Genomic DNA, 23619 nt, shown 5'->3' on the forward strand with positions numbered 1-23619 from the left:
GCCAGGGAAGTCCCTTTAAAATATTTTAAAGCAATAAATAGAAGTTGTTTTAAAGAAAGTATTAGTTGGTACACAGATACAGGCAGAAATCTTGAGGGTGGCATACAAATGATTGGGATTTGGGAAACTAGATTACTTCATCATTCTTTTCTTTATTTTAAAGACTGTAATTAAAACGATTTTCTCTCCGACTGTGTGTCTCTAGAAGTCATTGCAGTGAAGAATTACCTACTGAAGGCTTAAATCGAGTGGAAACTATTTCTAATTTAATACGCTGAATTATTCGTATCCTGTCTGAACCATATGGCTGTATATTATATTGTTTTTCCATATTGTTTAAATTTAACTGATTCCAATATTGTTTAAGTCTATAAACTGAAGAATCAACATCTCAGAGGAATGTGAGCAACCCGATGGAAGTGACTGGCTGAACCAGCTTTGTATTCCCCATCCTTAGTGCTGCATCTTGCCCATTTAATGTATTCAGATATTTGTTAAGTGAATGAATGGGTGGATGGTTATAGTGAATGGAGCTGCAGGGATGTCTTTGGTTGATATCTCTTATAGTCAAGCAACGTGTTGTCCTCAAGAAAGGACTCTGAAGATTTTGTAGTAACATGATAGAGAGGAAAGACATAAATCTTTACAAATCCAAATTTGAATTTCAGTTCCGCCACTAATAACTTATACAACCAAGAAGAAATTATTTTAGCTTCTGAGAATCACTTCTCACTTCACCTGTAGAGTTGCTGTAAATCTTAAACATGATTGAAATATTTGTAAAATATGTCAAGCAGGGGGTTTTGTTTGCAAACCACAGACACTGAGGATGGCTAAATTAAGCAAAAAAGGAATTCATTGGAAGGATATGGAGAAGGTCACAGACTTGAAGAGAAAGCTAAAGAACCAGGCTTTGTCGGACCTGACGCAAGGTAGCTTCAGGGATCAAGGTAGCCTGAGCTAAGGGATAAAGTCCCTTGAATGCTGTTTTCTCATTTTTATAAGAACTTAATTTTTTATTTAAAATTTTTTTAAAAAAGTAATACCTCTCTAGGCAGAAAATTCTAAGGCAGTTATCAGTACTGATAAAGTGACTGTTCTAGTCCCTTGAGAATAGGATAGGCAGGAAACACCTGAGTTCTTGTTTTATTTCAGCCATTTCCCTGAAGGCTTAGTAAAATTGTTTAACATTTCTTTTTCCCTTTCCTGATCTCTCACTGATCAATTTTAGTGTTTACAGAATTCCAGTAACTTTGAAAACTTGAAGAAAATATGAAAAAGGAATAGGATCTCAGTCTGTCACTAGAAATGATACTGTTAGCCTAGGACGGGAACTTGAGGGTTTCATTCACTTTTATCAAATCTCCCACCTTTTTCTTTAGTGGTCGCTCCCCACATTTGAGAGTCATACAGCCAAAGACTACCATACCAAGCCAAAGGAAAATTGCAAGTCTTTTGTTTATTAACAGTGCAATACAGAGGTGTAACAAGTTAGGGGAAGGTGGTAAAAGTGGTCCAGTCCTTCAGGGAGGAGTATTTTATCACTGACATTGTTTAGAATCACCAGCACATGGTGATGATACAAAGCAGAACAGCTTTGAGTTGTCATTTTTATTGCCTTAAATTCTCTACGGACACTATTACTTGCACCCAGGGCAGACAAGTCCCACCGCCCAACCTCACTGGCAGGCCATTCATGCAATGCAATTTATTTGAACCTAAAACCGTTTGTTTCTCTTTGGAGAAAGAAAGAAGGGAGAATGGGACAGGTTTTAGCTGGCTCAATATGGATCATAAGGAAAAATAGAGCTGAAATAGGCAAAAATGAAGAAGGTTCATTTATAAAAAGAGTTTCCTTCAGTAACCATAGATATGTTTGACTTAGTACATTAATGATGTAGGACAGATCTAAAAGAACATCTGGCACGTCCATGCATGTGTGGGTTCACAGAATACTTGCTATACGTTGGTTGGTTGGTCGGTTGGTTGGTTTTAAGAAACCTGGAAAGGCAATATCTCTAGGCTCAGAAAATCTGAGTATATTATCAGGAGGAAAAATGAGGAACTGTTTTAAATGAAAGGGGGTAGAGAGAGATTAAGAAACTTAATGCTAAAAGAACATTTTCCTATTCCCTGTAATATGATTTCTGAAAACAAATTGACTTTTCCTTTTTCTAAGGCTAATCAAGAAAAAACAAAAGACTTTTCTGTACTATATTTAAAACATATTTAAGCAGGCTGCAAAAAAACCTTCTTCTGGCTCTGGCCTAGGGATTTTCATTTCATGCATTATTCAGTACCCCTCGCTTTGGATACAGCGCAGTTTGTAGCAGTTTTCTCTACTGCACTCATTAGCACCAAATATTTACACTTTGTGGGAATGGATAGATAGATAGTTTTGTTTCCTAGTAAATTTTTTTATTGAAGTATGGTTGATTTACAGTGTTGTATTAATTTCTGCTGTACAGCAAAGTGATTCAGTTATACATATACACATTCTTTTTTATACTCTTTCCCATTATGGTTTATCACAGGATATTGAATATAATTCCCTATGCTATACAGTAGGACCTTGCTGTTTATCCATTCTGTATATAATAGCTTACATCTGCTGACCCCTGCCTCCCACTCCACCCCTCCCCCTAGTAAATTTTGAAAGTGACTGGAAGATATTTATATTTATTTATTTTATGTATTCTTTTAAAGATATATAAAATACAGTAAGATACTTTAAATTTTTTAAAGGGCAAAAGGAAGAAAATCTTTTTATCCATTTTCCCAATGACTAATGATGTTGAGATTATTTTCAGCTGTTTATTGGTCATTTCTACATCACTTTAGAGAAATGTCTATTCAGGTCCTTTGGCCATTTTTTTTTTAAATAAATTTTAAAAAATTTATTTGTTTTATTTTTGGCTGTGTTGGGTCTTCGTTTCTGCGCGAGGGCTTTCTCTAGTTGCGGCGAGCGGGGACCACTCTTCATCGCGGTGCACGGGCCTCTCACTGTCAGCACCTCTCTTGTTGCGGAGCACAAGCTCCAGACGCGCAGGCTGAGTAGTTGTGGCTCACGGGCTTGGTTGCTCCGCGGCATGTGGGATCTTCCCAGACCAGGGCCCGAACCCGTGTCCCTGCATTTGCAGGCAGATTCTCAACCACTGCGCCACCAGGGAAGCCCCCTTTGGCCATTTTTTAATTGGGTGTTTTGTCTTTTTGTGTTGCATTGTATGAGTTCTTATATATTTTGGATCTGAGACCCTTATCTAATAAATTATTTGAAAATATTTTCTCCGATTCTGTGGGTTTTCTTTTTTACTTTATTGATAGTGTGCTTTGATGCACAAATTTTTTATTTTTATGCAGTTCAGTTTATCTGTTTTTTCTCTTGTTACATATGCCTTGGTATGATATTTAAGAAACCATTGCCTAATTTCAGATCAGGAAGATTTATACCTCTGTTTTTTTCTAAGCATTTTATAGTTTTAGTTCTTACATTTGGGTTTTTGATTCATTTGGAATCAATTTTTGTATATTATGTGAGGTAGAGGTCTACATTCATTCTTCTGCATTTGGATATACACTCGTCCTTAGGACCATTTGTTTAAAAGATTTTTTTTTTGGCTGCACCATGCGACTTGTGGGATCTTAGTTCCCCGACCAGGGATTGAACCCGGGGCCACGGCAGTGAAAGCACCGAGTCCTAACCACTGGACTGCCAGGGAACGCCCTTTTTTATTGAATAGATTTTTTTTTAAGATAATTTTTTCTTTATTTAATGATCTTGACAGTGTTGTCAAAAGTCAGTTGACTGGAGATGGAGAGGTTTATTTCTGGGTGATCAGTCTTATTCCGTTGTTCTATGTGTCTACCATTATGCTAGTACCACACTGTTTTGTTAAATTGACTTGAACCTGTAGGTCAATTTAGGGAATAATGCCATCTTAGCAATATTAAGTCTTTCAATCCATGAACACAGAATGTCTTTCCATTTCTTTAGATCTTTAAAAATTTCTTTCAGTGATGTTGTATAGATTTCAGCATACACATCTTTTACCTCCTTGGTTAAATTTACCCCTAGGTATTTTTTTGATGCTATAGTAAATGGAGCTGTTTTGTCGATTCCATTTTCAGATAGCTCATCGCTAGTATATAAAAATAAAACTGATTTTTTAATGTTGAACTTGTATCTTACAACTTCACTGAATGTGGTTTTTAGCTCAGATTGTGTGTGTGTGTGTGTGTGTGTGTGTGTGTGTGTGTGTGTGTGTGTTCTTTAGGGTTTTCCATATATAAGATCATGTCATCTACTAACAGAGACAGTTTTACTTCTCCCATTCCAATATGGATGCATTTTATTTCTTTTTCTTGACCGATTGCTCTGGCTAGAACTTTTGGTACAATGATGGATAGAAGTGGTGAGAGCAGACATTCTTTCCTTATTTCTGATATCAGAAGAGATAATCCGCAAGTTCCTTCTAGCTCTATATTTGACTTGCAACAGTCCTGTAACCCTTCCTTCTTCCTTTATTTTTTCATCATTCTGCCTTATTCTGTCTACTTACAATCAGGTCAAAAGAAAGGAAGCTTAGTATGAGATATGAGAGCACAAGCAGGTCACTGAAATGGACAAAAGTACCCATATTTGGGAAGCTGAGTTGTGAGTTTTCCTTCTTATGAATAGCAATAACTTAAAATAGTCACAACAGTTTTACTGAACTTCATGTCTGATAAATGTTAACAATCTGTTTCTGCCTAGGTGATGCCAGTCCTTTTTAATATATACCTAACATCTACCCAGTGACCAAGAAGCAGCTTTAGGTTACTTCTGAAAATGAAATTTTGAGAAATTGTTGAAAAGCTTAATAAACATGAGGGCTTGTGACCATTTAAAGCAAACTGGGAGGGAGTAACTTCAGCCCTTTTCGTGTTGTTCACTCTTAAGGCTCTTTTGTCAAGAATTGAGTGGCTTTATATTTATAGAAGAAAATAATCACCTCCTACTTTTCATCAGAAGCATTTATTCTCTGGAGTTTCTAAGAAAGTAGTAAAATGTATAGAAATTCAAGTCTAATGGAGAACTTCAAGACTTTAGGATTATTCCGATTAAATTAATAGAACAGAAGACTAGATGGCTCGAGGATGTATATGTTTATTCCCGTTTAGTACACAAAAAAGATGCAGCTAAATCACAAACAGATGCAGATGTTCTGAAAATGGAAAACTTTCTGTTACTAGAGACTTTAAATTTTGGTGTCAGCATAACAAAAACTCAAAAATTTATCTGACAGTTTAGAGCAGTCAGCCCATTAGAAAGACACCTGCACCAGTCTTAAGCCTTTTGGGGAAAAAAGCTCTCAAACTATAGCCTTCGTCCGAATTTACCTAACGGATTTGTTAAAATACAAATTTCTGAGCCCTAATCCCCAGAATTTCTGACATAGTAGTAGGTATGGATGGGACCCAAGAATTTGCATTTCTAACAAGTTTCCAGATGGTGTTGATGATAGTGGTTTGGGAACCACTAGCCCAGAGCAAGTGGCATCTCAAATGAGCCATGAAGAAATATGCAGGAATTAGCTAAATTAGGTGTTTGTATTGATGGAGGGAGGGGCAGTACAGGAAGCTGAGGGCAAAGGTTCAGATAGAGGACACCTGCATATAGTCCACAGGGACCCACAGGACCCTAGGAAGGGAAGAATAGTGAGAGATGAGCATGCTGAAGCAAGGAGGAACCAATTTTTAAAGGCGTTTTACATCGTAAGGTAGCTAGGATTTGGGTGGAGAGCCACAGAAGGACTGTAAACAGGAGAGAAACATGATCAGAGTGCAGTTTAAGAAGATCATTGTGGCTTTAGCATAGAGTGTGGACTGAACGTGGGCAAGACCAATAAGGAGACTGGTTAGGAAATTACTGAGGACAGAGGTTGATGACCAGGAGCTATATAGTGGCAGTGAAAATGGAGAAAAATAGAAGGATTTGAAAGATATTTAAGAGGTAGAAATTAAGTTCTTAATCATGCATTTGGTGTCTGGAATGTAAATGAGGGAGAAGTATCAAAGTTCATTCCTAGGTTTCTGCTTTGAGCAATTAACTGGTACTGGTCATTGAGACAGGTAACACAGTGGGTTAGAGGAGAGAGGAGTGGAGAGAGTGACGATTTTATTTGGGGAACCTGTTGATGTCCCGTAGGTCACTGAGTATACAGATCTTGAGCTCAGGACAGTGATCTAAACCGAAGTTACAGATCTGGGACTCACCAGCATGTACATGATTGAAGCAGAATTGTGGATGGAATTTCCCAGGTATAATCCGTAGAGCAAGAATAGAAGGTGACTAAGTTTAGGAGATCCTTGAGGAACACTATTATTTAAGGGGAAGACTGAGGCAGAGGACTCTGACAGAGACTAAAAAGCTGCTGACAGAGGAGTAGGCAGAGAGTCAAGAGAACGTGACATAACGGAAGCCAAGTGCCTCCGCCACGCCAAAAGCTGGAGAGAGATCAAGTTAAATAAGGAGTAACAACATCAATTAGATATTTGAAGCAGATAATCGATAACCTAAGTACAAGTCCTTACAGTGGAGTTTTATGAGCTCAAACTAGAAATGTGGAATGTGAAAAAGTAGAGGCAGACATATAGTGACAGCCAATTTCTTTTTTTATCATTTCAACATGATTTCTATGAATTTCTCTACTATTAATAATGAGAACTGAATATATACTTTAAATATACCTTTTTATATTAAATTCTGGAAATTTTTTGCAGTCCTCTTGTATACATTACTGCTTTCCTTTAGAATAGTGAAACCTTCTGAACAGATGGTAGCTTAAAATTTTATCTGTGAAAAAAGTAGTAGGAAAAGTAATCGATATAAGATTGCATTTTTTCTACAGCTGTATTTCATATAAAAGCATGTCTAAGGATTTCATTTTTAGAACTTGGTTTCTAGGCAGTGAACCCTAGACTAACAAGAGCTCATTTTTTAAAGATATAGCAGAATTTTCTCATTTTATTTTAAGACAATCCTAGAAAAATGCATCTTATTCCATTTTACAAAAACCAATATCCTGAAATGCTTAGATTGCCGTGCAGAGTTGTGTTATTGTATTTTCTAGTGTTTGAAAGCCAGTAAAAGCAGTAACAGGAGACTCATGAGGGCTCTGCTTTGGCTTTTCCTCTCTGGAAATGAGATTTGGGGATCTGTGACAATCTTGAGTTCTCAGACTTTACAATAAATACCCATGGGGTCATCTGGAAAGCATGAAAATCTCTGATAATTTAGAAGTTGGATTTCTTGATTAAAAGACTACCATACTGGGATCATATAGATTTCCTCTGCAAATGACAAACTCATCTGGTTAAGAAGTATTTTAAAGATAGTCATTTTAAAAATTCAATATTTCCTCTCATTGAGGTTTAGAGTTTCTATGTGAAAATCTTCAAGTATCAGAAAAATAAATGATTTCCCACATATTGGCCATGGAAAGAAAATATAAATCATAACTATTTTTCTCTGAAGCAATGGTTCTCAACCCAGTGAAACCCTTCGCAGTAACTTGAAAAGTCCCTAGGAGTCCCTGTGGGTTGAAAAAAAACTTCCCTTCTTGCCAAACGTTTCCACCCACTGTCCCTCAAAGACAACGTACATTTCCCTGCTTTGTACTTTGTTATGTGATTCCCTTCAGCTAGAATGTCTCCTTATATCTTCTCCACTTTCCTCCATTTCTACCTACTGATATCCATCAAGACCCAGACCAAATAGCACCTATTCTATTAGGTTCCTGGACTTACTAACTACACACAACAACATATAATATATGCCGTTTTATATGGTAGCTATTTACATAGCTTACATTGTAAGCTTCTGGAAGACAGGAATCATATATTATGCCTTCCATGTTGCCTAGTATGATACCTCGCATATGGTTGTCACTACATAAACCTTTGTTCATTATAATTACATTTCAGATATTCAAATATAGTCAAGGTAGAATTTGGAACAATTCTCTCTTTTTCTTTTGGCCCTAGCCAAAATATAGAAGACCAGAAAAATGGTTCAGGTTCCCTCTTTTGAGATCCTAATCATTCAAAATGTAGAATTCATCCAGGTACAACCAGAAACAATTACGTGCACATAGTGGCTACAGGTTTCTCCTACAAAAAATAAGATTGGCACTGGCAAAAATATTAGTTTTCCAAGAAATTTCTCTCATTCCTAGGATAGAGTTTTTGAATCTTGATCTGCTGATTTTAGTAGAAGCCTTCTTAATGGATTAGTGATTGGTCAATTAATGAATAAAGTTTTTTAAAGTAGAAAGGGGTTAAAGAAGTGTATAGATACTGTAATTTAAGATACAAATAATCACTCACCAATATTTTTGAAGTAAGTCCTCTTCTTTGACTGTGGATCTAATCGTTCTCTTTGTAGCATAAATCACTGCAATGTATTATCTATTGTTCATAGTTTTGGTTCTTTAAGTAGGAGTGAGAATCTGAAGAGTTTTTGGTTGTTATTTTGAGGTAATCTGAGTGTAGACTCCTTCTGGATTTTGGTTTGTTGACCACCGCAATATATTAAAATTTTCCTTACTTTCCCCTAAGTTAACAGTTCTTTTCGTGACTCACCTTTATAGAGTCCTTCCAAAGCATTCAAAATAGAATTTTGTACAAATGTCTCCTTTGCTTACACAGTCAATTTAGTTAACTTATATAAAATGATAACAAATACTCTTTTATCACTTATATGTGGAATCTAAAAAATAAAACAAATGAATGTATATAACAAAACAGAAACAGACTCACAGATACAGAGAACAAACTAGTGGTTACCAGTGGGGAACAGGAAGGGGGGAGGGGTAAGTTAGGGGCATGGGATAAGTGATACAGACTACTATGTATAAAATAGAAAGCAACAAGGATATATTGTGCAGCACAGGGAAATATAACCATTACTTTATAATAACTTTAAATGGAGTATGATCTATAAAATATTGAATCACTATGTTGTATGCCTGAAACTAATATAATATTACAAATCAACTATCAAGAAAAAAAGATGATAACAGTGGGCATAATCTGGGGACAAGTACAACTGATTCTTAACAAGTAGCAATTCAACTAGTTGGAGCAAAAGTGAGGCATACTGGAGAGAGGCATTGTGTTCGCTGCCAGTACTAGCATTCAGCATGACACGGGCCATACTCAGTATGTTTCACCCAGGGAATGGAAAGTAACTGCTAATCTGGTGAACTACAGATCTTCCTTGACTTTCAGTGGAGTTATGTCCAGGTAAACCCATTGTAGATTGAGAATATCTTGAAGTCGAGGATGCATTCAGTACATCTAACATCATAGCTTAGGCCAGCCTACCTTATCCGTGCTCAGAACACTTACATTGGCCTCCACTTGGGCAAAATCATCTAACACAAAGTCTATTTAATAATAAAGTGTTGAATATCTCATGTAATTTATTGAATACTGTACTGAAAGTGAAAAACAGAATGGTCGAATGAGTACAGCATGGTCATAAGTGGGTCAGTTGTTTACCCTTGTGACCGTGTGGCTGCCTGGGAGCTGCAGCATCAGGAGAGAATATCGTACCACATATCACTAGCCCCGTAAAAGATCAAAATTCAGACTCGAAGTACAGTTTCTACTGAATGCTTATCACTTTATGCCATCATAAAATCGTAAGTCGAACCATCTTAAGTTGGGGACTATCTGTAGTTAAATGGTGAGTAAAGTGATCTTCTTTTGTACTCTTATTTTATACTAATACCTTTCTGACATTGTTCCACATAAAAATTGAGGATAAGTATTTTATTCAGAATTAAATAACTACATGCTGTGTGTTAGGTGAAGGACAGTGGGGTTAAAGATATGCAGGGGGGAAGGATAAATAAGAATCTGCTAGAAAATAACTTTCTTTACTGGATGTGTTATGTTAATTTGAAAGAGCTATCAAAGCCCAGCATTGAGAGAAAAAATAGTAAAATACGTCTAGGTTATTTCAGGTACGTATGTTTCATTTCCATATTTATAATGACTTTTATGAAGAGTGCATATGAATATTTCATTTAAAATGTTGAAAGAATCAGAGCAGGAAATAGAAAACTTGGGAAGATGAATTCATTTTTGCCTTTGGGGAATTGATTATGGATACCCTTATAGTATCATAAACCACTCATGGTAGTTTATGTCAAGCCACAATATTGTGACCTAAAATATCGGAATGAGAATGCGGAGTTAAAATCAGCTAAGAATATTTTGGAGATGAAATTAAAGAAAGGATGGCTGGAAAGATCCCTATAGTAAGGTTGGATTTTGTCTTCACACCATTTTTAGAGATGGAGCAGTTCTTAGATATCATGTAATCCAGTAGGTCTCAACTCTGGCTGTGCATTTGAGTCATATATACAGGGAAAAAAAAGCCCAAATTTTAAAAATTGCTGTATTTCATATAGGTCATATCCTCTTCCTTAATACAATAATCTTATTCAGGGGTATTTAAATACCCTTCTTATTGTTTTCGTACTTATTTTTGGTAATGTGACAAAATGACTATAAAGGGAGGTTATATAAAATGATTTTCAGAAAATACCTTTTATAACATTCTACTGTAAAAAAAAAAAACAACTGGTTTAAGGAAGTCTTTGACTTAGTATAATATTGTAAAACCCAACTACTCACTTTTAGGACTATTTTTTGATCCCTCAGAAACCCTGTTTGAGCAGTGTTTGCCTGTGGATCTTTCTAAGGTCCTGGGAATTTTCCTTGAAATATTAAAACATGCTCAAAAGAATTCCATCCTACACAAATCTGTTGACTCACTGACCCCTAATGCAGGGTATTTGTTCTGCTATTGGAAGGTAAACTAGAATGAAATTCAGTCAAAGTATAGGCAACACTGTTGTTTGATTTTTGTGTTAAAACTCTGCCCAAGTAGGTTTGGGTGGGTTTAAATTTCACCTAGAAAAATGAGATATTTTAGAATTTTACTTTCTGGTTGTTAGGTTTGCCTTCAAATTTTGATGTCTTGCTTTTCCAGGGTTTTGAAGGTGTTTCTTTCACGAACAGCCCAACGGATTCCATACATGACCGGTGGACGGGTCATGAGGATGCTGGCAGTAATACTCCTGGTAGTGTTTTGGTTTCTCATTGGCTGGACTTCATCTGTTTGCCAGAATTTGGAAAGGCAGATTTCACTCATTGGCCAAGGACAAACATCAGATCACCTCATCTTCAATATGTGCCTCGTTGAGCGCTGGGATTACATGACAGCAGTTGGTATGTGATCACTTGCTTTGTGCAATTTTATCCTTTGCCCACTAGCATTAAAATGGACTTCGTTAGAAGCCTTGCCAAGCCCTTTCACAAACCCTAAAGGAATTTCACCTAATACGGTTTTGGTGAAACAATATTATGAAAAGATAATAATGACATGCGGAGTGCAAACTTTTTCTGAGAGTTTCCATCTTTTTCAAAGGTGTGTAGCTTTGTTCAGAAAATGTAATCAAGAAGGAGAAATACAGTCAGTAAAGGCAACTTCTTTGTACAGAGAGACTTTCTGCTTTCCGTCCTATCAGTGTGTCCCTATTTGGCTAACAGAAGCTGTTCTCTTGACTTATTTCTTTAGCTGGGAGGAAAAAGGAAACATACTGGTATTTTTTTATATAGTTTTGGTCCTATGATATATCAGACTTGGTATCTAGAGCACTCTGGGCAAAATTTCTAATTTATCTTTCCTCTAAAGATAATTTATTGGGAATTCTCTGGAGGTCCAGTATTATACAAACACAAAGCCATGCTCCTTGGAGATAGTAAATTATGTGACTGAGAAGCTGGAGAACTTGGAAGAATCCCATGATGAGTTGGGCCAAAAACAGATTATTTTTCTGGTAGCTCAGTTTTTTGAAAAATGAGGAAGAGAAAAATCCATAGGAATTTTTCTGTTGTTAATATTGGGCTATTTAAAACTAAGCCTCCCAAAATACAAAAACCCTTTATTATTTTGTTGTCATTCCCCTCAGTCAACCAGGGACAAATCTTAATTTTATTTGGCAAAAATAAACCCATGAATTTAATTCCCATTTTCTGTCTCCCCCATATTTGGCAATTGTTCATTGAATGTTCACATTTACTATTTTGCTAGAAGCTAATGTGTATTTAGTTTACAATTTAAATGGAATAATATTTTTCTGGACAAGATATTTTAGGAATCTTACAGGCCTGATATCTGTAATAATAAAGCAATGTGGGTACATAAAGGGAATTGTTACAATGATAATATATAAAGTCAATCATCATTATTTTGATCAATATCAAAGAAGATATCAGTAGTTTCGTATCAGGAGATATCAGTATCAGAAGATAAAGCATAGAACTAAGGTAAGAAGCAATTCCAATTCTGACTTTAGTCTGGATATGAAAATTAAACAAATTGTACAGATATAAAATTTCTACTTAATAGAAACCTATAACATTATTTTACGTTCTTCAATCCAAGTTAACTGAACTAGGGAAAATCATTTCCCAATATTACTATGAAGAAAAGCCCATTATATTTCTTTTATGTTTTACAAAGACTATAATACTCAAATTCATAGTGAGGCATCATTGGGTAGGCAATGAGCAAGCGGAAATGAGCCCAAGAATTTGCACTTGTAACAGGTTCCAAGGCAACGCTTTTGCTCCCAGTCCTGAAACCGCACTTTGAGAAGCACTGCTCTAAGTCTTTCTCCATTCTAATGATTCCAACTCCACAATCCCTGAATTGCGGGGCGGGGTGGGGGGGGCGGGGTGTGGGTATGTGTGTGTGTGTGTGTGTATCTCCTAAAAGTAATCTATTAATAAATTGAATTTATTGATTTATCACATCACTTTCTGGTTCTCCAGATTCCTTTAACAGGTTTTTAAGACTCCCATCTCCCCCAAAATGCCCTAACTTTAAAAAAAAAGCAAAGACTCACAATAAATGTAACCATCCAGCATTATTTACAATGTATTTCAGCATTACCCTCTTTTCCAGTTAGGCATTTCCTTCATGCTTCACACAATTCTCACCCACCTCCACCACTGTTCCTATCAAAGGAAGTGTTCTCTATACCTCTTTACAATATTCTAAACTTTACCATGCCTCAAAGAACTTCTCTTTTATAAAGATTCCTGGGTTCAGGTCTGAGTCGTTGTCTTCCTTTATTGAACTACCATTGTACCAAGAGTCTTTATCACCTAATTTTGCTTTTCAATAATTTTTAACAATTCTCACTTATCTACGTAAACCAATAGTAAACTACCTGATGAGAGGAATAAGGCCTTTATATATTTTATATCTCCCGTAAAGTGTTCAACACCTTACTAGAGACATTATAGGTATTCAGTGGATCTTGTTTATCATATAAAATTCTTACTTATATATAAAGAAAGCTTATGTAAAATAAATTGCAGGTTACCGTCAGTTATGTGTTCCTACTTATTTCTATATAGAAATCACAGATGTGACCTTCTTTAGAGTGTAAAATACTGGAAAATAAAGGACTAATGATAGGGTGCAGAGATCAAGAGGTAAGAAGTTAAATGTTTGGTGGTGGTGTTTTTGCTATCTTCCAGTCATTGTTTTTGTCCTATAAACTACAGCAACACCTTAGTTTCAAAAATTACACTTTTCTTGCAGTAACACAATTCTGTAAAGAAAAGTCAAGACACGTGATTTAACAACAGGAACAAATATTTGAAATTAGGACCATCTTGAAAACTCAGAGACATGTGGTTGCTATAAACTTTTTTTCACACTGCGCTACAGCGATTTCATTTATTTCTCTTTCTGCATGTGGTATTAGATATTCCATATTTAACCTCTTAATTTAATGTTTGCTAATGTGTAACATATGCCTCTTTTCAGTCCTCTTTATATATTTCTATAAGTACCATGTTTACCATTAGATATTTTTATATCCAGGCTGTTATTCAAGAAAAAATTCATGTATCTTCAGTCAGCCAGAAAGAAACATGTACTGAAAGCTAAATTATTCCCCGTTTCCTAAACAGAAATGTTTCTATGCAGGGGGAAGGACGTAGAGAGGCTGGAGATAGGTTTTACCTTAAAGTTGTTGTGAAAAATCTTTGTCAAGAAGCTTAGTGTCAGAAGTCAATTTAGAAAAAAAAGGAAAAGTGATGGTTAATTTATTGATAAACATGTGTTCTGGATCACCTTTACCTGTCAGAAACAATCTATTTTTTTTTAATGCAAAATAAAGAACCATTTGGAAGAGTGTGATACTAGTTTTCCCACTGAAGTAGAACTCCAGTTAGAAATATGGGTCATAAATTTAAAGAATGGGCCCTTTCTATTTTTGCTTACTGCACGGGTCTGCTCAGACCTACCCAGGTAGGTGCTTTTCCTACCACAGGTGTTTCAGAAGGAGGAATCAGGTATAGAAAACTACTTGGGAAAATCTCTCAAGCTCTATGAGCCTCAGTTTCTTCTTTGAGGAAATATCTGAAAACATAGGAAATATTTCAAAACATAGAAATGGAAGAAAAATGACTTTCAGAATCCCATTATCATTTATGTCTGTTTATAATTCTCAGTAATCATTGTTTGTCCTATATAAAAAAATGTGAAGTAAACTTTAATGGAAAGCAAATAAAGTATTTCTAAACATTGCGACTGGGAAAGACAGGTGAACATTGACCAGGGTGAGAAACACTTTACAGGCCCAGTAATCTGTTTTTTTAAAAAAAGATTTTATTTTATCTCTTGGAAAGAGAACCTCAAAATTTGGATGTTCCAGAATATTTCTAGATCAGATTAGAATTCCTGGAAAAACTTAAGCTGCCATACTTCTTTGAAAACCATCTACATCTGTAATAAAGATAATACCGCAGTACTTACCCTAGGCACCTTTATATGACTCAGCACTTCTCTAAGCGTGTTTCAGTATCTTATCTGTAGCTCACTGAAGGCGAAAGGAAGGATTCTCACATCTGTTCACTCTCTTTCCTCTCCCAACCTAGTAGCTAGCTATCTGTTCTTCACAACATCGCCTGGATGGTCACCCTATATCCCTAGCACCTAACAAAGTATCTGTCAGTTGTAGGCTCTCGAGAAATATTTGCTGAATGAACAGAGAAGGAACTCAGTTCCTTTATTGTGTATTATTTTCTATGGTCAGGGTTAGACCAGTGTGAGGAGACACATTAAAGCTAAAAATCCAGGAGTTACACAATTGTACCCAAATCAATTTTAACGGTAAAGTGTATGTTCAGATTGGGGAAGGTGTTTTTGAGCAAATTATGTAAACTAAAATGACAGTCCCCAGCCCTTTTATGAAATTTGACCTCTGACTTATCCAAACTATCCGGTCAAAATAAGAGCTTGGTACAAATTTGGCATGACAAATCAGAATTATAGTTTTTAAAATACTGCATAGTGCATTTACAAATATTGAAGTAGAATAAAACTGATTTGCTTTTGATAAAAATTTTTATTATTTCACCATTCTCCTAGAGCTGTGTAAAGAATAAAGGAGTTGGGATGGGCAAACATGCCCCTAAATTAATGGAGAAAGCAAATAACTATCCCAAATCATACTCATTTTGAAAAAAGTTGGTAGTAGGATTATGAGATTTTTTTTCTGAATCTGTGTATGCCAGTTAGTCAATTGGTAGTCAGTTATTCATGTTCAGGATTTTTCACAATAGCAATCAAATTTATCATGGTTAAAAAGTTAAAACTTCATTACCCTGTGAGTTTCCTAGTTGGTTGGTACAAACTGACAAATGATTGGAACTGACCTCTCATGTCTGAATTACCTTCCTAATGTCACAAGACCACATCTTTACACCTCGATTTAGAGCTTGCGGCCAAGGTCCTCCAATATATAGCTTCCAAGTGTGGAATACATAAATTCGATAGCAGAGGTGGTAACACAGTGGAGTTCATTCTTCCGTATACTTGGTTAGCTGTCAATTTCTGACTACATGTTCAGAACACAGACAACATACTGAACCAGCACCGGTGACCAAGGTAAGTTAGAGTAAGTGGACAGATTCTTACCTTGCCTACGAGAAAAAGCAACAGTGCTGCAAAAAGTTGACTGCTGAGGGATGGCAACCTCATGGACATTTAGAATTTCTGTTCCGTGGCTAAATCTCTGGGTCAAACTTTAGTTCAGATCTAGGCAAGCACTGAAATGTTTTCTTGATTTCTTCCAGAAGTTAGGTGGCGATAATCTAATGTGATTAAAAGTGGACATAATTGAGAATAAAGCTGTTTTGCTGCCTTCCTTAACCAGCACAAGAAGATACACAAAAAGCTCGATCCAGGCTTCTCTTTATCTTCTATTATTATCTGTATCTTTCTGTATCTCTGATATGGCCTAACTCTTCTCAACTGCATTTACATGATCTAATAACTATCCCCCGACAAGGACTGTTTTCTAAATTAGGATCTTCCCCCATCTCTTCCTGGTTGTGAAAAGTCCACCAGTATATGAGGTATCTCATGGTTCTGAAAACCCCTTAGAGCTTGACATCCCTTGCTTTATGTTTTATTCACCAAGTTTACAAAAAGACATAGAGAGAAATCTAAGCAGTGATTAAACAGGTGTGATAAGCTTGGGTTCACATACTCCATTTGGGAATTTTAAAAGATTTGGTTGCTTTCAGAGAATTCCAACATTGATTTCCTTACTGTTCAAAAGTACTCATTTATTTCCATGAAATTTCACATGGAATCTTTTCACCACAGAAAATATAATCTTTTCTCTTCTTCATTAACATGCTATTCTTTGTTCTCCTCTTTCCTGGTATAATATTTTAAACACAAAAAACAGACAATGTGTTCAGTAATTTAATTAGTTGTACACCAGTGTTTAGAAGGAATTGAGAATACACTAACTCTTACTGAGTTATATAGGGAAATTCTAAAATAGCAATTGTTTCTAAGGATTAAGATACTTAATCACCCCAGAAGATTAGGCTGTGTTGTGACAGGTGAAATGTGATATAAGCACCCTTTAATGAGTATTGGGGAAAATAGATTAGACTTTTTCTCCATCTGACTTAGATTAATGTTCATGATTTAGGATCATTTACATACATCTTTTTTTATTCTGATGTACCATGTGCCTTAATCCGCGCTACATCATTGGTTACCATTTTAAAAATGTATTTTTAATTTTCAATCAAAGGATAAAAGCTTGACCTCATTGACAGGCTTGGGCTATATCATGAGAAACTCACACACACTTTCTGAAGGTCTTGCTTGAATGTTTTTAGAATGAGTCAAGTGGAGGTTATTTTCCTTTTTTATCTATATACTACATCTTCTGAAAAATATTTTACTTCTCTGAGGAGTATTTATTTGATGCTAAAGGTCTGAGAGAAAGGATAAATTAATTAATTTTTGTTCCTTAATTTTATCCTTACAGTGCCATTTTTCTTTCTGAAAGTGAAAGGAATTTTGTGATGGGGTAAGGACTGTCTTGGGACAGTAACCCCCACTACAGTCATTCTAAAACCACTCAAGCTAGCCCTTCAAAAGTACACTGAGTTTCTAGTGATGTCGCCCAAGCAAAGGCAATTCTCAATGCCGTCAGTCTTCCATAAAGGATTAAAATTTTAAAATACATTTTTTTTTGTTGTTGTTGTTGTACACGGGCCTCTCACTGTTGTGGCCTCTCCTGTTGCGGAGCACAGCCTCCGGACGTGCAGGCCCAGCGGCCATGGCTTACGGGCCCAGCCGCTCCGCAGCATGTGGGATCCTCCCGGACCGGGACACGAACTCGCGTACCCTGCATTGGCAGGTGGACCCTCAACCACTGCGCCAACAGGGAAGCCCTAAAATACATATTTAAAGTGGTAACAAATAACCCCAATTCCAACTCCCACCTCAAACAACACACAGGCAAGTGGCAGGGAGAGAGAAATGGAAGGGATATTCCTGGGAGACTCAGTCTGCTGCCCTGACCTTGACCCGTGCCCTCAGGGGCCCTGATCTCATCCTGTCCCTCTCTTCTGTCTCTTCTTGCATTCATGACCTTTAATGTGTGTCCATAAGCTTGGAAGAACCTTGGGTTCACTACATTTCTGTCCACCTCAAACTTTAAAGATCTTGTCCACCTCAAACTTTAAAGATCTTAAACACATATGCCAGAGAGAAGGGAAAGCACACTTCCTGTCCCTTCCTCAGTCCAGTGGAGCTTGTGAAATACTTGACCCCACGTCTAGAGCTCTGTGAAAGGGAGCAGTAAAGAAAACCCAACCTGCAAATGTACTCAGGGCAGTTCTGCCTAGAGCTCCCGGCAGTGAGTGGGGAAGAGGATAGGACAGTTGGGTTGCTCTATGAACTTTAAAGTTTGATTAACAACAGTGTTCCTTAGTATCGCCACACAGTGTCTCTGACCCAAACTTGAAATTTTAGCATTCAGAATTCTGCCCCATTTTTTAATTTTTTTTACATCTTTATTTGAGTAGAATTGCTTTACAATGGTGTGTTAGTTTCTGCTTTATAACAAAGTGAATCAGTTATACATATACATATATACCCATATCACCTCCCTCTTGTGTCTCCCTCCCACCCTCCCTATCCCACCCCTCTAGGTGGTCACAAAGTACCGAGTTGATCTCGCTGTGCTATGCGGCTGCTTCCCACTAGCTATCTATTTTATGTTTGGTACTGTATATATGTCCATGTCACTCTCTCACTTTGTCACAGCTTACCCTTCCCCCTCCCCGTATCCTCAAGTCCATTCTCTAATAGGTCTGTGTCTTTATTCCTGTCTTACCCCTAGGTTCTTCATGACATTTTTTTTTCTTAGATTCCATATATATGTGTTAGCATACGGTATTTGTCTTTCTCTTTCTGACTTACTTCACTCTGTATGACAGACTCTAGGTCCATCCACCTCACTACAAATAACTCAGTTTCGTTTCTTTTTATGGCTGAGTAATATTCCATTGTATATATGTGCCACATCTTCTTTATCCGTTCATCTGATGATGGACACTTAGGTTGTTTCCATCTCCTGGATATTGTAAATAGAGCTGCAATAAACATTTTGGTACATGACTCTTTTTGAATTATGGTTTTCTCAGGGTATATGCCCAGTAGTGGGATTGCTGGGTCATATGGTAGTTCTACTTGTAGTTTTTTAAGGAACCTCCATATTGTTCTCCATAGTGGCTGTACCAATTCACATTCCTACCAGGAGTGCAAGAGGGTTCCCTTTTCTCCACACCCTCTCCAGCATTTACTGTTTCTAGATTTTTTGATGATGGCCATCCTGACTGGTGTCAGATGCTATCTCATTGTAGTTTTGACTTGCATTCCTCTAATGACTAATGATGTTGAGCATTCTTTCATGTGTTTGTTGGCACTCTGTGTATCTTCTGTGGAGAAATGTCTATTTAGGTCTTCTGCCCATTTTTGGATTGGGTTGTTTGTTTTTTTGTTATTGAGCTGCATGAGCTGCTTGTAAATTTTGGAGATTAATCCTTTGTTAGTTGCTTCATTTGCAAATATTTTCTCCCATTCTGAGGGTTGTCTTTTGGTCTTGTTTATGGTTTCCTTTGCTTTGTAAAAACTTTGAAGTTTCATTAGGTCCCATTTGTTTATTTTTGTTTTTATTTCCATTTCTCTAGGAGGTGAGTCAAAAAGGATCTTGCTGTGATTTATGTCATAGAGTGTTCTGCCTATGTTTTCCTCTAAGAGTTTGATAGTTTCTGGCCTTACATTTAGGTCTTTAATCCATTTTGAGCTTATTTTTGTATATGGTGTTAGGGAGTGTTCTAATCTCATACTTTTCATGTACCTGTCCAGTTTCCCCAGCACCACTTATTGAAGAGGCTGTCCTTTCTCCACTGTACATTCCTGCCTCCTTTATCAAAGATAAGGTGACCATATGTGCGTGGGTTTATCTCTGGGCTTTCTATCCTGTTCCATTGATCTATCTTTCTGTTTTTGTGCCAGTACCATACTGTCTTGATTACTGTAGCTTTGTAGTATAGTCTGAAGTCAGGGAGCCTGATTCCTCCAGCTCCATTTTTTGTTCTCAAGATTGCTTTGCCTATTTGGGGTCTTTTGTGTTTCCATACACATTGTGAAATTTTTTGTTCTAGTTCGGTGAAAAATGCCAGTGGTAGTTTGATAGGGATTGCATTGAATCTGTAGATTGCTTTGGGTAGTAGAGTCATTTTCACAATGTTGATTCTTCCAATCCAAGAACATGGTATATCTCTCCATCTATTTGTATCATTTTTAATTTCTTTCATCAGTGTCTTATAGTTTTCTGCATACAGGTCTTTGGCTCCTTAGGTAGGTTTATTCCTAGATATTTTATTCTTTTTGTTGCAGTGGTAAATGGGAGTGTTTTCTTGATTTCACTTTCAGATTTTTCATCATTAGTGTATAGGAATGCCAGAGATTTCTGTGCATTAATTTTGTATCCTGCTACTTTACCGAATTCATTGATTAGCTCTAGTAGTTTTCTGGTAGCATCTTTAGGATTCTCTATGTATAGTATCATGTCATCTGCAAAACAGTGACAGCTTTACTTCTTCTTTTCTGATGTGGATTCCTTTTATTTCCTTTTCTTCTCTGATTGCTGTGGCTAAAACTTCCAAAACTATGTTGAATAAGAGTGGTGAGAGTGGGCAACCTTGTCTTGTTCCTGATCTTAGTGGAAATGCTTTCAGTTTTTCACCATTGAGGACAATGTTGGCTGTGGGTTTGTTGTATATGGCCTTTATTATGTTGAGGTAGGTTCCCTCTCTGCCTACTTTCTGGAGGGCTTTTATCATACATGGGTGTTGAATTTTGTCGAAAGCTTTCTCTGCATCTATTGAGATGCCCATATGGTTTTTCTCCTTCAATTTGTTAATATGGTGTATCACATTGATTGATTTGCGTCTATTGAAGAATCCTTGCACTCCTGGCATAAACCCCACTTGATCATGGTGTATGATCCTCTTAATGTGCTGTTGGATTCTGTTTGCTAGTATTTTGTTGAGGATTTTTGCATCTATGTTCATCAGTGATATGGGCCTGTAGTTTTCTTTCTTTGTGACATCCTTGTCTGGTTTTGGTATCAGGGTGATGGTGGCCTCGTAGAATGAGTTTGGGAGTGTTCCTCCCTCTGCTATATTTTGGAAGAATTTGGGAAGGATAGGTGTTAGCTCTTCTCTAAATGTTTGATAGAATTCGCCTGTGAAGCCATCTGGTCCTGGCTTTTGTTTGTTGGAAGATTTTTAATCACAGTTTCAATTTCAGTGCTTGTGATTGGTCTGTTCATATTTTCTATTTCTTCCTGATTCAGTCTTGGCAGGTTGTGCCTTTCTAAGAATTTGTCCATTTCTTCCAGGTTGTCCATTTTATTGGCATAGAGTTGCTTGTAGTAATCTCTCATGATCTTTTGTATTTCTGCAGTGTCAGTTGTTACTTCTCCTTTTTCATTTCTAATTCTATTGATTTGAGTCTTCTCCCATTTTTTCTTGATGAGTCTGGCTAATGGTTTATCAATTTTGTTTATCTTCTCAAAGAACCAGCTTTTAGTTTTATTGATCTTTGCTATCATTTCCTTCATTTCTTTTTCATTTATTTCTGATCTGTTCCTTATGATTTCTTTCCTTCTGCTAACTTTGGGATGCTCTCCTCCGCGGCTCCGAAGCTGCCCCCCTCTGCCACCCGCAGTCTCCGCCCACGAAGGGGCTTCCTAGTGTGTGGACACTTCTCCTCCTTCACCCCTCACACCTCCCACTGGTGCAGGTCCCGTCCCTATCCTTTTGTCTCTGTTTATTCTTTTTTCTTTTGCCTTACCCAGGTACGTGGGGACTTTCTTGCCTTTTGGGAGGTCTGAGGTCTTCTGCCAGCGTTCAGTAGGTGTTCTGTAGGAATTGTTCCACGTGTAGATGTATTTCTGATGTATCTGTGGGGAGGAAGGTGATCTCCGTGTCTTACTCTTCCACCATCTTCCCCCGAATTCATCCCCAGTCATTTTTAAAGGAACCAAATGTAGATAATGTACAAAATGCATTAAGCAGAGCACCTGGCACATTCAACAGATGTTAGCTATGAAGTCAGACGAAATAAGGGACAAAAAGTACTTTTGAGTAGAATTCTTTTAACTACCACTGGCTAATTCTAATTAGTATATTAGTTGTTTAAAACACAAACAATTGATGCTTGGAAAAATGTTTATTTTCTTCAGTAGGTTAAAAATACTTCCAAGGATTTTGTCCACCTCTGTTAGTAATAAAGCAAAAGAAAGTCTCAGTCGAAGGATGTAATTTAGGGAACCCTGGTCAGGAACCAGGAGACCTGGGATCCAGTCCCTGTTCTGCTGTCTTCACTATGAGTCAGCAGGGAGGGAGCTAGCTTCTCCATGGGCGTATCCTACGGCCCAGCTCTGCCCATCCCTGTGATGTGCTGCTCCCAGGAGCTGAGAAGGAAACAGACTTTCTGGTCCCCGGTGTCCTAGTTGTGAAATACATTGCAACATCCATCTTCTCCATGCTTCTCAGGTGAACAAACTGACTTCACCACAGCCAGGATAACTGCAGCTCACCAAGCAGCACTTTCACGGCCACATCCACACATTGAAAAATGTACCCACAGACCACGTGGTCTCACAAAGTCACTTCACCCTTTAAGATTCTACCAGGAGTAGCATTCTCATGGTTTTCATCATTGTACGTCTCATAACTGTCTTTATTTTAACCAAAGAAAAGGCAGAAAGCCTGTAGAGTATCAAGGCTTCTGTTTGAAGTCACACCCTGGAATGATAGAATTTGAGCTGTTCTCAAGCATTATTGAATTCTTTGACTTAGTACTTAACCATAACTTCTATGCAGCCCACCATACTATTAGAATAAAAACAGAGTAAGTTTACTTTGACCATAAATTTTCTAAGTGGATAGGATTTAGAGAAAAACAGAAGACAAAATTAAAAGACGCGTTTGGAAAATGAAACCTAAATGCTTCTTGTATGTATTTATTTGTGCCATGTAAACTAATTTTTAATCAGGCTAAGAGGCATAAAATGTTATTAAATACAAAATGCCTTTGCAACATGGCAAAGCAGGGGACCGCAGCTTGAGAGACATTTGTACTTTGATGTTGTCTTTCTCTCAGCCCCTGTGGGTGTTCTAAGATAACAGATCTGGGACATCTTCAGTGGCAAAGAACTGATATTAGTTCTCACTTCTTTGCTTGACCCAGGCCTTTGGAAAGATAACTTGAAATTACTTTCATTATGGCATATTAATTTTTTAAAAGCTATGGTAGTTAACTTTTGACTGTCATTCCTTATAGATTAAAAATAGAATACCTCAGTTTTCTGAAAGCCCTATTTGAATCTTTAAATATGAATGCAATTTCCTTTTTAACTATACCCATGCCTCCCATCAAAATCATTTACCACCAGAAATTATTTTTTAAAGCAGAAGCACAGCACGTATTTCAACTCCCATGTAATAACACTGCAAGATTTGGTAACATCTGCATATTTTCTTTACTAATTGCAGTGTTAGTCTGAAGTTAATTATATTTTTTTCAGCCAGAGCATATTGTTTGATATTGCTTATGAAATGATTTTAATGTTCAGCTTAGCTGTTAGGAGGAAT

The 23619-nt window shown here is 36.9% G+C and overlaps 1 protein-coding gene across 1 annotated transcript in view; it reads left to right on the forward strand.

Moving 5' to 3' along the window:
* Positions 1-23619, forward strand: part of GPR158 (G protein-coupled receptor 158) — a gene marked incomplete at both ends in the record, with an annotated part of 321322 nt that overhangs the window by 281898 nt on the left and 15805 nt on the right. The window contains one exon of the mRNA XM_082648327.1: positions 11045-11283. Coding sequence (XP_082504453.1) covers positions 11045-11283 — 239 coding nt within the window. The remainder of the gene's footprint in view (positions 1-11044; positions 11284-23619) is intronic.

The sequence above is a fragment of the Grampus griseus genome, assembly GCF_964374135.1.
Source record: "Grampus griseus genome assembly, chromosome: 2".
Lineage (NCBI taxonomy): Eukaryota > Metazoa > Chordata > Mammalia > Artiodactyla > Delphinidae > Grampus > Grampus griseus.